This window comes from Protobothrops mucrosquamatus, unplaced genomic scaffold (genome assembly GCF_001527695.2).
Source record: "Protobothrops mucrosquamatus isolate PMUCROS unplaced genomic scaffold, P.Mucros_1.0 scaffold10, whole genome shotgun sequence".
Lineage (NCBI taxonomy): Eukaryota > Metazoa > Chordata > Lepidosauria > Squamata > Viperidae > Protobothrops > Protobothrops mucrosquamatus.
In genome coordinates this window covers 3,846,086-3,860,078 of record NW_015386397.1, presented here as the reverse complement: position 1 = coordinate 3,860,078, position 13,993 = coordinate 3,846,086, and the positions used below count along the sequence as shown (strand labels likewise).

General features: G+C 36.0%; 2 protein-coding genes across 2 annotated transcripts in view; one reads left to right on the top strand and one right to left on the bottom strand.

Moving 5' to 3' along the window:
* Positions 1–2,498: 2,498 nt before the first annotated feature.
* On the bottom strand, positions 2,499–9,350 carry MRPL10 (mitochondrial ribosomal protein L10). The gene is made up of 5 exons (XM_015810445.1): positions 9,289–9,350; positions 7,048–7,217; positions 5,320–5,484; positions 4,436–4,580; positions 2,499–2,857 (listed from the first exon to the last, which is right to left on the bottom strand). The coding sequence occupies exons 1-5, from the start codon at positions 9,329–9,331 to the stop codon at positions 2,628–2,630; spliced, it is 753 nt and encodes a 250-aa protein (XP_015665931.1). The 5' UTR covers positions 9,332–9,350; the 3' UTR covers positions 2,499–2,627.
* Positions 9,351–10,046: 696 nt separating this feature from the next.
* Positions 10,047–13,993, top strand: part of LRRC46 (leucine rich repeat containing 46) — a 12,056-nt gene continuing 8,109 nt past the window's right edge. Inside the window, exons 1-3 of the mRNA XM_015810488.1 lie at positions 10,047–10,134; positions 13,098–13,197; positions 13,334–13,442. Of these exons, the coding sequence (XP_015665974.1) occupies positions 10,125–10,134; positions 13,098–13,197; positions 13,334–13,442 (219 nt within the window). The 5' untranslated portion in view covers positions 10,047–10,124. The remainder of the gene's footprint in view (positions 10,135–13,097; positions 13,198–13,333; positions 13,443–13,993) is intronic.

Sequence of the window (13,993 nt, the reverse complement as noted above, 5' to 3'; positions counted from 1 at the left end):
ATTATAAAGTTGCGCTCATTTCACATGCTAGTAAGATCATGCTCAAAATTTACCAAAACTTCTAGAACTACTATCTGGATTTCAAAGCGGCAGACGAACTAGAGATCAAATTGCCAACGTTTGCTGGATTATGGAGAAAGCAAGGGAATTCCAGAAAAATATCTACTTGCCTTCGTGGACTATGCTAAAGGCTTTGATTGTGTAGATCACAACAAATTGTGGCAGGTTCTTAAAGAGATGGGAGTACCAGAACACCTTACCTATCTCCTGAGAAACGTCTACATGGCTCAAGAAGCAAGTTAGAACCGGACATGGAACAACTGATTAGTTCAAAATAGGGAAAGTAGTATGACAAGACTATATTGTCAGCCTGCTTATTTAATTTATATGTAGAGTATATCATGCAAAATGTTGGCTGGATGAATCACACGTCAGAATTAAGATTACTGGGAGAAATAATAATAACCTCAGATATGCAGACATCACTCTAATGGCAGAAAGTGAAGAGGAAATAAATAGCCTCTTGATGAGGTGAAAGAAGAGTGTCAAAAGTTGGCTTGAAACTCAAGATTTAAAAAAAAACTAAGATCATGGCATTCAGTCCCACTTCCTGGCAAATTGAAGGGGAAAGAAATGAAAGCAGTGACAGATTTTATTTTCTTGGGCTCCAAGATCACTGCAGATGGTGACTGCAGCCATGAAATTAAAAGACACTTGCTCCTTGGGAAAGCTATTTCAAACAGCATATCAAAAACCAGAGACATCAACTTGCCAACAAAGGTCCGTATAATCAAAGCTATGATTTTCCCAGGAGTAATGTATGGCTGTGAAAGTTGAAACATAAGGAAGGCTGAGAGCTGAAAAATGGATGCTTTCGAATTGTGGTGTTGGATAAGACTTTTGAGAGTCCCTAGGATTGCAAGGAGATTCAATCAATCAATCCTAAAGGAAATCCGCCGATTATTCCTTGGAAGGACAGATACTGAAGCTGAAGCTCAAATACTTGGGCTATCAAATGAGAAAAAAGGACTCATTGGAAATGACCCTAATGTTGGGAAAGATTTGAAGGCAAAAGAAGGGGATGGCAGAGAATGACTGTCACTGACGCAGTAAGCATGGGTTTGGGTGGACTCCAGGAGACAGTAGAAGATAGAAGGGCCTGGCATGCTGTGGTCTATGGGGTCACAAAGAGTCAGACATGACATAGTCAATGAAGAACAACAAGAAACCAAGCTAATTGTCATTTATTCAGAAAACGGGCTAAGCATGGTTTCAACTCAATAATTAATATCATAGGAAGACACAAACTTTATATCATATCTTGAATTTTCATATTTCCTGGGAAAATGTTATTAAAACAGAATAAAATATTTTATTCAAGCTACATTGTCTGCTAAATTTAGTTAAATTACTAAATTTAAAAATCTTCTTAGAGGACAATGCAGTTTGATCTCAGGATTATTTCACTTAGATAATTGAAGACATTTTTATTTATAAAATATCTTGCAAACAAGCATATTTATTTCCCTACCTGAATAATTATACATGCTTAATTTAAGCTAAAATCCATTACATATAACTACTATGAATCCGCATTTCTGAAGCATTTTAATAGTTATTTAACCAAATAAGAACATTTATCCTACACAAGCATTTAAAAGATGGAAAGCAATGAATGACTATCTGCTGATCATACATGCTTTATTTATCCTGAGTAATTTCTATTCAAACACATTTTGTACAATAACAAAAAATTATGTATCTTTTTCCTATGTTCTTTCTTATATATTCAAGATGCTTATGTCAAAAAAAAAATTCTTATTCAGCAAACTATTTCAACCTTTAATTTTTTTCTAACACTATTTTCTAATCCTACACTGTATAATTTAATTGAACCTGACAGTTGGAATCCCCTCCCAAATAACTAAACTCTGAAAGTGATACAAAACAACCTATTTCTCACTAAAATGATTGTAATTTCTATTCATTTATCATACTAATAATGGACCATAAGTGGGAAAAAACATCTGTCCTTTCAACCAACATCTGTGGTTGGTATCACAGAATAAAGTTATTATTCATACTAGGTTCTTTAAAACACTGATAAAGTTATGTGCAGTTTGGTGCAAGAGTAAATAGTTTGTTGTTAACTTATATGTTTTCAATATTATTTCATTTTGGATCGCCTGGAAGATTGTTTTTATTTTGTTCTTAATTCAGTTCTTAAAACTTACTTTGTCAAACTAATCTATTTTGATAAGCTATGATATATAAACAGCCTAAAATAAATACATACGTTCCTATTAAAGTCTGTTTCTTGCTCAATGTAAAGCAGAAAATTATGCAAATTAATAAAATGTTCATATTAAAAATGTACTGCACCTGCACGTTTGATTTAAATGATAATACCTATGATCTTCCATATACAGTAAAATTCCACAAATATATACTATTATATGTAGTCAATAAAATTCTTGTTCATTGTCTAGCTCTGCAGCTTTTTTTCTCTATGTGGTCTAACTGATAGAATTTTATCAATCATACTAATTAACCCCTCCCACAAACCCATGGGCATGCAATGAAGTAAACATGGCCATTTTACACTGAAGAATTAAATTGCTTCCAGTTTAGCTGATGTTCCTATCTGCTTTTTCTTCAACTTTTTCATTTTCCTGTTGAACATATTGGTCCAGCAACGAACTGAGATGAACAGAGCCACGCTGCAGAAGTCTGCTAGTGTTGGACATCATGAGTGAGAATACACCTGCAGTTTCTCCCTGGGCAATTACTATAGATGGCAGCTTAGCATAATTTACAAAGCCTTGTTTGCTTAGGATGATGTTGTCGATGCAAGCTCCTGAAAAAAAATGAAATAAAAACCTTCAAGCTAGGATAGAAATCTATATATTACTAAAACTCTCTTTTCTGTAACCATTAACTGGGCATAACAGTACATTATAGGGCAAAATGTTTTGAACCAAGGTACTTTAAATAGTGTACCTTACAAAAATGTCCAAAATCCAGGATACATGAATCCTGTGGAATTGAAATTTGGCAAATTTTATAAGACATTGTTGACATAAGCATTATCGTAAAACAATTTATGACAAAATACAAAAGGTCATAAAAGATTTCCTCTGCTGATGTTTCACTCTGCCATACAATTCAACATGGGCTATTTTCAAGACAGATACATCTCGGAATGTATCTCAACTTTTCCAGTGAAGACAGTACATTAGAAGCTTTATCAATCAATCAATCAATCAATCAATCAATCAATCAATCAATCAATCAACCAGACTAGAGCTGGAAGGGACCTTGGAGTTCTTCTAGTCCGACCCCCTACTCAAACAGAAGACCCTATCCCATTTCAGACAAGTGACTGTCCAGTCTCTTCTTAAAAACCTCCAGTGATGAAGCACCCACTATTTCTTCTGGCAAGCTGTTATGGTTGAAGAAATTGAGAAATCTGGTAAGGAAATATCTCTGAAAGGATGACACAAGAGATCACAGGAGAAGTCTGGTTTGTTTTAAAAAAATAAACTAGAAAATTATAAAATTTAAATTTTACATTTTATTTCCAAACAGAGATGCAGAATTATAAAAGGTGGTGACTAAATGTGACCAGAAGAAAACAGAATGCACAAATGTTTTATCTAAAAATAGTTTAGAAACACATTAAATAAATAAAATTGGTCACACAATCACATTTGCTCAAAAGAGGCAACTAGTTGTTGTTTTTTTTACTGAAATACTTGAAAGGTTCTATAGGAACCTTAGTTCCAGAGGACTAAGAGAACAACAAAACCTCTCTTCACAAGAGACCAAGGAAAAAAGCAACTCTGTAAGGAATTAATATTTTTTCGCCCTAATTCCTTGTGGGAAGGTTATCCTACAGAGAACTAAGGAGAGTTTTTCACCCTTAGTCTCTTGAATTCAACTTTATCTTAGAGACTAAGTAGAAAAAAAAGGCTTAGTCCCTTGGGGACAGCTTATTTTCCAATTAGTCATTAAGCTGACAAGAAAGGGTAGTGTTTCTCAATAACCACCATCCTTCTAGATCTAGTTCTGAGGATTTTTTTTAAATAAGCAGCTTCCACCACCTGATTTTTTTTAAAAAAACCTGTCCTATGGCTATAAAGTAAGTTGTGAGCTATGCCTCTTCCAAGTATTTCAACTGTACTTAACTAATCTCCCTCTTCCATAGCTTCTTTTCCAGTTATCTAACTCCATCATAGGAATTTTGTCTACCTTGGATACTGCCATATACATACTTTGCAACTTCCAGAATTTTCAACCATTGGTGAGAACTCTGGGAGTTAAAATCCACAAACATGAGCAATGTCTAGATTGAAGAAAGTGCTTATCCCACCTATCCCACTACTGACTGCTAAACGTTTTGTCATCAAAAAAGTTTTAAGACCTCATCCCTTACCTAACATATTAATCTGTGGCACACGCTTCAGGATTTGTAGTGTTTCCCGAGCCTTTGTTTCCATACTGACAAGTAGAAGGTTGCGTTCCACAAATAGAGGGAGGAGATTCTTGTATTTAGATTCCAAAAGAAAGGGAATCATGATCTGGAAAAGTGGAGAAAAGGATTATATCAAAATTGTCCTTACATTGAAAAAATATCATAATTACAGAGATTACAGCAGGGGTCATTTTTCCCCTGGAGACTCCCAAATAGGTTTTCCTATTGTATTAGAGTGTCCTGCTTTGTGGAGATTGAAGAGTTGAAGGAATAAGAAGAAACAATATAGCAAATCAGTGCTGGATTAAACAAGTACACCACATAGAATTTCATATGGGTATGACTGAGCTATAACAAAATTCTACTTTTCATTCACAGAAATAGGATATACTGAAACTATAACCCTTCTCCCTGTGCACGTGAACTTTTAAATGGCAAATAGGAGCTCTTATAACTCTACCAATAAAATCATACTAACTTCAACAGAAAGAAAAAAGAGAAAGGCATCAAGAACAACAAAGAACAACAAAACAAGGGTTAAGAGATAAAATTGTACAACCATACAATCTGACTGTGCTAGCTATTGATCAGTTAAATTATCATTTAATAAGTCGTTGACAATGTATTGGACAAAGAGCATACGTTCCCTTGGCACATTGTTTCTATACAAACTTTTTAAAAAAATTAGAATTCATTGGCTGATCCTTCTGGGAAGGCAAAATATTTAAGTCTAAACACAGATTTTATTTTTTACAAATCAAAGAGAGCAAAAGAAAAAAAAGCTTTACTACACACACTATTACAATGCTATATTTCTGAAAGACTATTAATACAGAAAACTATACCTTATTGGGAAAAAATTTGACATGGATATTATATTTTCGCAGCCGATGCCTGAATAATACCATATCATTTCCAGGAATATAATTGTATTGGCACACAACAATCATTTTATTCTCAAGGAATATTTGTTTCACTTGACGCAATAACAGTCTTTCATAGCCAGTCTCCTGCACGAGAGAAAAATGGATTTGCAATCTTGAAAATACAGACAATAAAAACTCTAAAATATTATATTCCATAGTTCCAAAATACCAGTAGATTTCAGAAACATAAATTCTGATTTATTCACCAAGGTAAAATGGTCACTCTCTCTCAGCCCAACTCACCTCACCTGATTGTTGTGGAGAAAATTAGAGGAGAAATTTGTGTTGAATGGGTTTGCTGCCTTAAGTTTATATAAAAATAATAAAGGTAGGATATCAATAAAAATAAAATGTTCCTCTAATTATAACGACCATTCATACTTTTTCAGAAGCAAATTAGAATATTTATTTTATACTTAATTAGCTTTTTCTCTCTGTGATATCAGTTAAGTTAAAGCTATCAATCTACTTTAGGTGTACGTTACTTAAAACTCTGTCCAAACTTAGTAAGGCTCAGAAACTTGATTTAAATAAGCTTCATTAGAATTATTGCCATTTGAAAATTAAATAAACAACATATCTCAAGAACATTCTACCACTATTTTGGAGGTGGAAAAATTCAGACTTTGGGTACTTATTGCGTAGAATTAAGCCAAACAAATACAAACTAAATTGCTCAATTCAGCAGGGATTCATCTGTCATTCCATCACAAACGAAAGCAGAATTTCTATCTGGATGGGAATATGATAGATAGATGTTCTTGCTGTTAAAAACAAATTCAGTCTTACTTCCATAGTCAAAATAGAAGTAAATTTGAGATATTCAGTATACTGAATTTTGCTTTACAATACTAGTATAATATAGCTGTTACCCAATTGTTCAAAAATGGGTATCTTTGATTAGTCATCAGTGCAAGTTAGCTCCAGCAATATTATTTGAATGTCAATAGTGCTATTGGCTTTATAGGGTTATTTCTATCATTCATCTCTGATCCACAATTCTGCTTATATCTTAAACAATAAATATGACAAGGTCCAATTTATATAAATGAAAAATTCTATAAAACAAATTGAATAAATATCGAGAAAGCCAATAGTGATCTTTTCAACTAATTCTCATCTGAATCAAGCAAATGCTTTCCTGAACATAATAAGAAAATATCTAAAATATAGATGATCTAGGACAGGCAAGTCAAACTGCCGGCCCATGGGCCGGATGCATCACGCTGAAACCGCGCCCACCCCATTGCTGGCAATGGGGGGAAAGTCCCGATACGTTGCGCAATGTCATGAGTTTGACATGCCTGAGCTAGGATAAGGAAAGTATTTAAATTCAGACAACTGAGTAGAATAGCCACAGCTGATTTCTGATTTTAGTGGAGCATAAGCAAGGATGTGAAGTGAAATTCTTTATGGCTTTACAATTGAATAGTAGCACAAATTAACTATTTCCCAAAGGTCAGCAGGAAACATAGCATTAGATATTATTAGAATAATATGGCTATCTATTATAGAAAGAAATAATATGAACTCTTCCACAATTGACAGAACTATGAAGGGCAAAGTATAAAAAGTCTTTCAAGAATTTTAATCACAAATGAGTATTTATATCATTCCAACCATCCCGAAATAGAAGAATGCTATTACTTCTTTAGCAAGAATGGCATGGGGCTTCATACAGGTCTCTGAAGTCAGAGGTTTTGGTGGGATATATTCAGTCACTGCCATCAACTTTTCCCTCATAATGTGCATCGGTTTCCAATGACGTGTGACAGATTTGGAGCTATGACGGATAAGTTGCAGGGCAGGCAGCCAGCCTAGATCAATAAAACAACAGGAGAATTAGACTACAGTACAAATTCCAAATGTAGGCAAGTGGGCTCTTATATGACCACTATTTCCAAGACAACAACTCTCCAAGGAAAAATTAAAGGATCCTAGTATTAAAAAGAATTAAGAGTGCAGTAATATACAGATCAATTTATATAAATAATTCAGATTGGTGTGATGTGAGCAGACAATGAACAATTAAGCAATAGTTACAGAGGACATAAATCCATATGGAACAAAGAAAACATATTTCCACCGTGATACAAAAAAATAAACTAAAACAAAAATATAAAAACCCTTACAGGGCCTAATGTAATAATATGATGCATTTGTATATTTATGCTATCATAGTACTCGGCATCAGAATTGTCTGGAAAGTGAAAAAACAGCAATGTCTGGTTTTGAGATTTGATTCTGTTTTGTATTCCTGCAAAGAATATAAAACATTTAAGAGGGAGACTATGATTAATAAAGTTGTCAGAGACGTCCTGAGCTCACAAGCAAGATTAGAAGCAACAGGAATTACCAACTATAAGAAGAACATTTTTTTAATCATAAAGGTATCATGAAATTCATAACTCCTCACACTCAAGCTTTCTGTAAGGTATTTAGGCTTAGTAATGAGTAAGTATCATGGATATTAAGTTTTGGACTGATTAACAGTACTGGTTAGAATTTGCCCATAAAATCCATCTAAAATCCATCTAAATCCAGATTTGGTTTTTGTTACCCTGAAGTATCCTCAATAAAGGAAACTTTCAGGAATTATTTATTCAAAGAGTAACAAGCATCATGCCACTATTAAATAAATCTGTCATAACTTTAGATTTAACATGCTACTTGTACTTGTAATTGTCTTGGAAAACAAATACTGGTAATCCTCAATTTATGATCACAACTGCATCCAAAATTTCTGTTGTTAAAAAAGATATATGTTAAGTGAATTTTGCCCCAATTTACAACCTTTCTCGCCAGTTTTTAAATGAAACGTTAGTTGTTAAATTAGTAACAGTTAAGTGGATCTTTGCTTGTCAGAAGGTAGCATTGACTTTGCTTCTCAGAAGGTAGCAAAAAGTGGTCACATGACCCTGGAACACTGCAACAATCCTAAATATGAGTCAATTGACAAGTATCTGAATTTTGATCATGTGACCATGGGGATGCTGCAAAGGTCATATTTATATAATTTAGATTGTTTAGCTTAGAAGGTAAATAGGAAAAAAGGATATAAGAAATAATTATAAATTTCTATGTAGCAAAACAAAACTTTAAAACCAACTAATACCAAAGAAATTGCTCTGAATGCCTCCATCCATCGAGATTCCCACAAATTTCATTTACAAAAGTTGACAAAAACTAGTCTCAATTTTTTTTACAATGATTAAGAAATCACTGAAGAAACAGTAGTTGCTTTATGTTTGGGAGCAGAGATTAATTATTGTATGTTAAAATATTAAGAGTCTGAAATCTATAAATCAATGGTCAATTTATTGAAAGGAGCAAAACTTGTAACAATTGCTTATGTTAGGCGTTAACTATCATAAAAGGAAGTTCAAAGTACCTTTTACAATTTACAAACTTTTTATTTTGGATACCTTATCTATGTACTATATAGCATTATACACAATATTATCTATGTAATTATTTAAGTATTTCTTAGTATTAAAATCTGCTTGGAAAAAAAGTGAGTTCTTCCCCTAAAACACTCAACGTAATACTCCTATCAATTACAATTTTGACCAATGTCAAAAGCTCCTTGTTACCCCATTCCCTCTGCTTTACCGAGGTATGAATAGTTGAATAATCTAACAGTCTAAACTGTGTCAGTCCAAAATTTACAAAAAGTTAGGATGTTTGCAATGCGGGCGAAAGATCGGCAAAGAAAGAATGATTCAGGCTGAATTTCAACAGGGAGAGCTGTAGTGCTAGCCTCTAGATCTCGCCGACACAAAAGAAGATGAGCATTCACCGCATACAAGATAAAGTGATTTACAAGTCACAATAACGGATAATAATTTCCGGAGGGGGAAAAGCTCTTCGACTTTTCATTTGTCTTACCGGTTTTACAGATCCTTTTACCCCAACCGCCAACAGCAGCCATTTCCGAAAAACGTGGACGTCAGAATAGAGCATCACGGGAGTGGAGATTTAAAGGGGAAGGAACCCTTTTCTCTCAGTCCTACCTATCCTTCAAAAGAAAAAGAAAAAGCTTTTGTCTCCTAGCAACGAAGGGTCGAGAAGTTGTCTCGTGATCAACTTTCTCAAGCTTCTCCCTCTCCCAGTCCTTAATGACTGGAAAGAGACTCCAGCCCTTTGCTTTCTTCTGCTATGGTAACCCTAGGGATTGCTAGTGGCACCCGTAGAGAAAGGCAGAGGTACCACACTTCAATTTTACAACAGTTCATTTGTAAAAAAGATAAGATAAGCCCGTTTCACCCTAGATCAATATTTTTTAGTCTCAGCCACTCTGTGGACTTCAACTCCCAGAGTACCTCAGCCAGCATAGGGTGGGCTGAGGAATTCTGGGAGCTGAAGTCCACACGTTTTAAAGTGACTGTGGTTGAGAAACACTGCCATAAATGTTGCCAAGGGGACACCGCCAGTCCTTGGGTGGATATAAGGAATTCTTACAAATTCTCCTTCCAACCTGCTGCTAGATTTTTTTTGGGGGGGGGAGGGGGAAACACAAAGACTTTTGAACGCTGCTGTGGCTGCATTCTTTGGTTGCCAATTAAACGCAAGGGGTTGTTATAGTAATTCTTGCCTCCTCCCTCTACTAGCTATAGGCCGTTTCCATGGAGATTCTGAACCTATAGCGGTTGCGAATAACCTCCCCAGTCTCTTTTTCTAGGAGACAGATATTCATTTTTGGGCATCAGGAGGATTCATCAGTCATGCCAGGAGGTAAGTCCTCCACTTTGAAAATATCTTAAAAGTTCAAGGCGTTGAAAAGTAATTATTAAAAAACTGAACTACTGTATCGCCATTTTAGAAAGTTAAATATTAAAAAGGGCAGAAAAATATATTTCCTCAAAGGATCTTAAAGAGGCAGAAAAGCATTCCCAGTTTTTCTTAATAGCCATAAGTCTCCCTCCCCCAAGCAGAAACCAGCTCTGTAGAAATGCAGATGTAAACCATTCAGGAAGGTTGAAGCTAGAAGATTACGAAGACGCCTAAAATTTACATACCCCACCCAAACTCTAAAACAGGACATAATAGGATTAATCCACAGATGCCAAAGGGGCACACTCAGACTCAGGTCAAAATACATGACACAGGAAATACAAAGCCTCAGTCAGGAACAGAAAACAACTTCAAGAGCCCTAAAGGGTATTGTGGGAAGTCAATTCCCCAGAGAAGGAAATATTAAAAGGGCAGAAAAATATATCTCCTCAAAAGGATTTTAAAAAGCAGAAACCAACCCTGCCCCCAAGTCTCTCTGTCCCAAGCAGGAGCCAGCTCTATACAAATGCAGATGTAAACCACCAGAAAGGCCCCAGCTAGGAGATCAAGAAGACAAAGACCTAAAATCTGCATACCCCACCCAAACTAGGAGCCATTAGCCACATCACCAGGGAAACAGGATATGATAATAGGACTAACCCATCACCATAAAGAATACCAGAGAGGTACACCTAAACTCAGGTCAGAATACGTGACACAGGAAATATCCTCAAAGTTCATGCCACAGGAACAGGAAACTATTCCAAACAAAAGGCTAGAGAGGGTATAAAAACCTACTACCCATGTGCTCAGCCCTTCTTTTCTCTGGTCTTTCCTGCAAGAACCATCTTTCTGGCTCTTCAATAAACTGCAACCTTCTTCCCAAAGCAGTCGCCATGTTGTTTATTTATCCCCGGCTTGGATGAACCAGGATGAAGACTTTTCTTTCAACAGTATAAAAACCCACTTCCTACATGTGCTCTCTCTTTTCTTCCAGAGCCATCTTTCTATCTGGCTCTCCTCTTCAAATAACTGCAACCTTCTTTCTAAAGCAGTCGCCATGTTGTTTATTCCCAGCTTGGACTGAACCATGATGAAGACTTTTCCTTCGACAAGTTCTTAGGTTTTAGACAACACAGCGTACATCTCCAAATCTAAGGTGACAAAGCCTCATGAGTTAGTTGCCCAGGGCTTTTTTTCTCATAGAATGCCAGAACGGAGTTCCGGCACCTTTTTTGGATGGGACCTTGTAGGGTAGGCAAGGTGGGTTATATGACGTGTGTGAGTTCCGGCACCTTTTTTTTTTTTTTTTTTAGAAAAAAAGCACTGNTTTTTTTTTTTTTTTTTTTAGAAAAAAAGCACTGTAGTTGCCAATACTAATACTTAATTTCAATAGGACTTGAGGGAGCCAGTCCAATGTAGAACTGAAACAATAAGCAATTGGTATCAACCTTCTCAATGATCAAAATATTGTTCCTAACTAAATGAGGGATAGTTCCTGTATATTTTTATTTCCCTCATGGCATGGATAAGATTAATCAAATTACACTACTTGCGAATAAAGGCAAATATACATGTCCCAGGATAATGTTGCAGGATCCAATCTAAGTTGGTCACCGGGATTAGAGGTTTGTTCTTTCAAGCTTTTGACTCGCGCTGGAGCCCATCCTCAGGGACTTCTCAATCTCCAGGATGTGTGCACTGGGCTGTTCTGTGCATAGTATTTATATGATGCCTGGTAGTGTGTGGCTTTTAGTTGTTGATTGGGATGTTGATGACTGATTGACTGTTGATGATTGATTGTTGTTCCCTTGTATTGTTACACCCCCAGCTCTTAGCTGGTAATAAATCAGTCCATTACTGCCTATTTTTTATTTTTTTCACCTTTCTGTTTTTGGTTTTTTTGGAATTACATTTACAGGTAGTCCTTGACTTACAACCACAATTGAACCCAAAATTTCTGTTGCTAACTGGCCTTTGCCCCATTTTACTAACCATTCTTGCCAGTTGTTAAGTGAATCCCTGTAGCTGTTAAATTAGTAACACGATTGTTAAGTTATCTGGCTTCCCCCTTGATTTTGCTTGTCAGTCACCAAAGGGGATAACATGACCCCAGGACACAACTGCCATAAATATCAGTCAGTTGCCAATCTTGATTATGTGATCTTGGGGCTGCTGCAACAATTGTTAAGTGTCAAAAACGGTTATGAGTCACTTTTTTTTAGTGCAGTTGTAACTTCGAACATTCACTAAATGAACTGTTGTAAGTTGAGAACTACATACTGACTTTTAGAAATCACTTTGTTGTGGTTTGGTGGGTAAATCAATTTTATCCATTATATACTTTCTGTAAGATTTATTCTCTTAATATGGACTAGTGGGATTTACAGTTAATTTGTCCCATTCATTTCAATGGGTTTACCTTAAGTATGATTAAATCTGACTGTTATTAAAAGTAATCATGTCTCAGGTAGATTTTTTCTGGCAGTGATTAAGAACAACAAAACTTTGTCAAATAAAGCCATACAATACAAACTATAAGTAGAGACAGTGCTTTTTTTGTAAAAAAAACCCCAAAAACTCACACACGTCATACAATCCGCCTTGCCTACTCTACAAGGTTCCATCCAAAAAAGGTGCTGGAACTCTGTTCTGGGTGTTCTATGACAAAAAAAGCCCTGAGTAGAGATATAGTCATGGCACAGTATTCTATATAAAATGAAGGATCTTCCTCTTCCTTTCTGATATATTCTGGAAATATATTATCTTTTATTTTCTTTCAGAGTTCTTTTTCCTAGAATCTTCCTTATGAACTTTCACTGTTAGAAACAATAACAAGGAGATTTGCTTTTATCATGACACAGTAGCATAGCTGGTATGCTGATTTAAACCTAGATAAACCAGAATCCTTTATTTGTTTTCAGCAAATTTACAACCCTCGACTGAAGGAGTATACTTGACAAAATCTCTTATTGTCCAAAGGAATATGCCAGTACCAGTGGAGAAAGAGGACCCAGAGAAGATGTGAGTATTCCTGCTATTGTTTAAATAGATATAACACTTTCTTTCAGGTGCTGGTAATACTTTGGCAGAGGAGAGGATGGGGGAAAGGAAAAGAGGTATAATGTTTGTGGCTGAAAAAATATCTTTCCAATTCCAGATCTGAAGCTCTGGCTTCTCTACAGGTCCTACGGCTGGATAGGGAGAGAATTAGCTGCATTGCCAACCTGCCAGACTTAAAACATGTCCACAGCATCTATTTACAACAGGTAACATACTCTGCTACATTTTTTGCTACTGAATACAGCACTATCTTTGAAAGGTAACATTTGTTTTTTTCTTTCTTGGCATCTGAAGCATGTGCCTTCACTATGTACCACTAGCTGCTTCCCAACTCCAGACGTTTGCTGATAGAAACGATGCCAAATGGTTCTATGAAGCTCTTAGATCCCTGTATGGACCTCAGCCCTCAGGAAGCTCCCCTTTATTGGATTCGAGGGGTGCAACTCTCATCACTGAGAGGAATCTGATTTTACAGCGTTGGGCTGAGCATTTCCACTTTGTACTGAATCGCCTATCCACCATCAATAATGAAGCGATCGACAGAATACCCCAGGTGGGTATCAACTATAGCCTGGATGTCCCACCATCAGAGGCTGAAACCTCACAGGCCATCAGTCAGTGTTCCAGTGGTAAGGCACCAGGATCTGATGCAATCCCAGCGGAAGTCTATAAGGCTGGTGGTGCTGTGCTTGTTGAAAAACTCACCCAGCTGTTCCGGTCTTTCTGGAAACAAGGTTCCATCCCTCAGGAACTGAAA

What these genes read in the sequence shown, in the direction of transcription:
- MRPL10 (XM_015810445.1), bottom strand. Translation starts at nt 9,331, where the DNA reads ATGGCTGCTGTTGGCGGTTGGGGTAAAAGGATCTGTAAAACCG. An exon ending in ATGCCATTCTTGCTAAAGAA is followed by an intron (nt 5,485 to 7,047) that starts GTAATAGCATTC and finishes TCTCTCGTGCAG; the next exon opens with GAGACTGGCTATGAAAGACT. An exon ending in TCAAATTTTTTCCCAATAAG is followed by an intron (nt 4,581 to 5,319) that starts GTATAGTTTTCT and finishes CCACTTTTCCAG; the next exon opens with ATCATGATTCCCTTTCTTTT.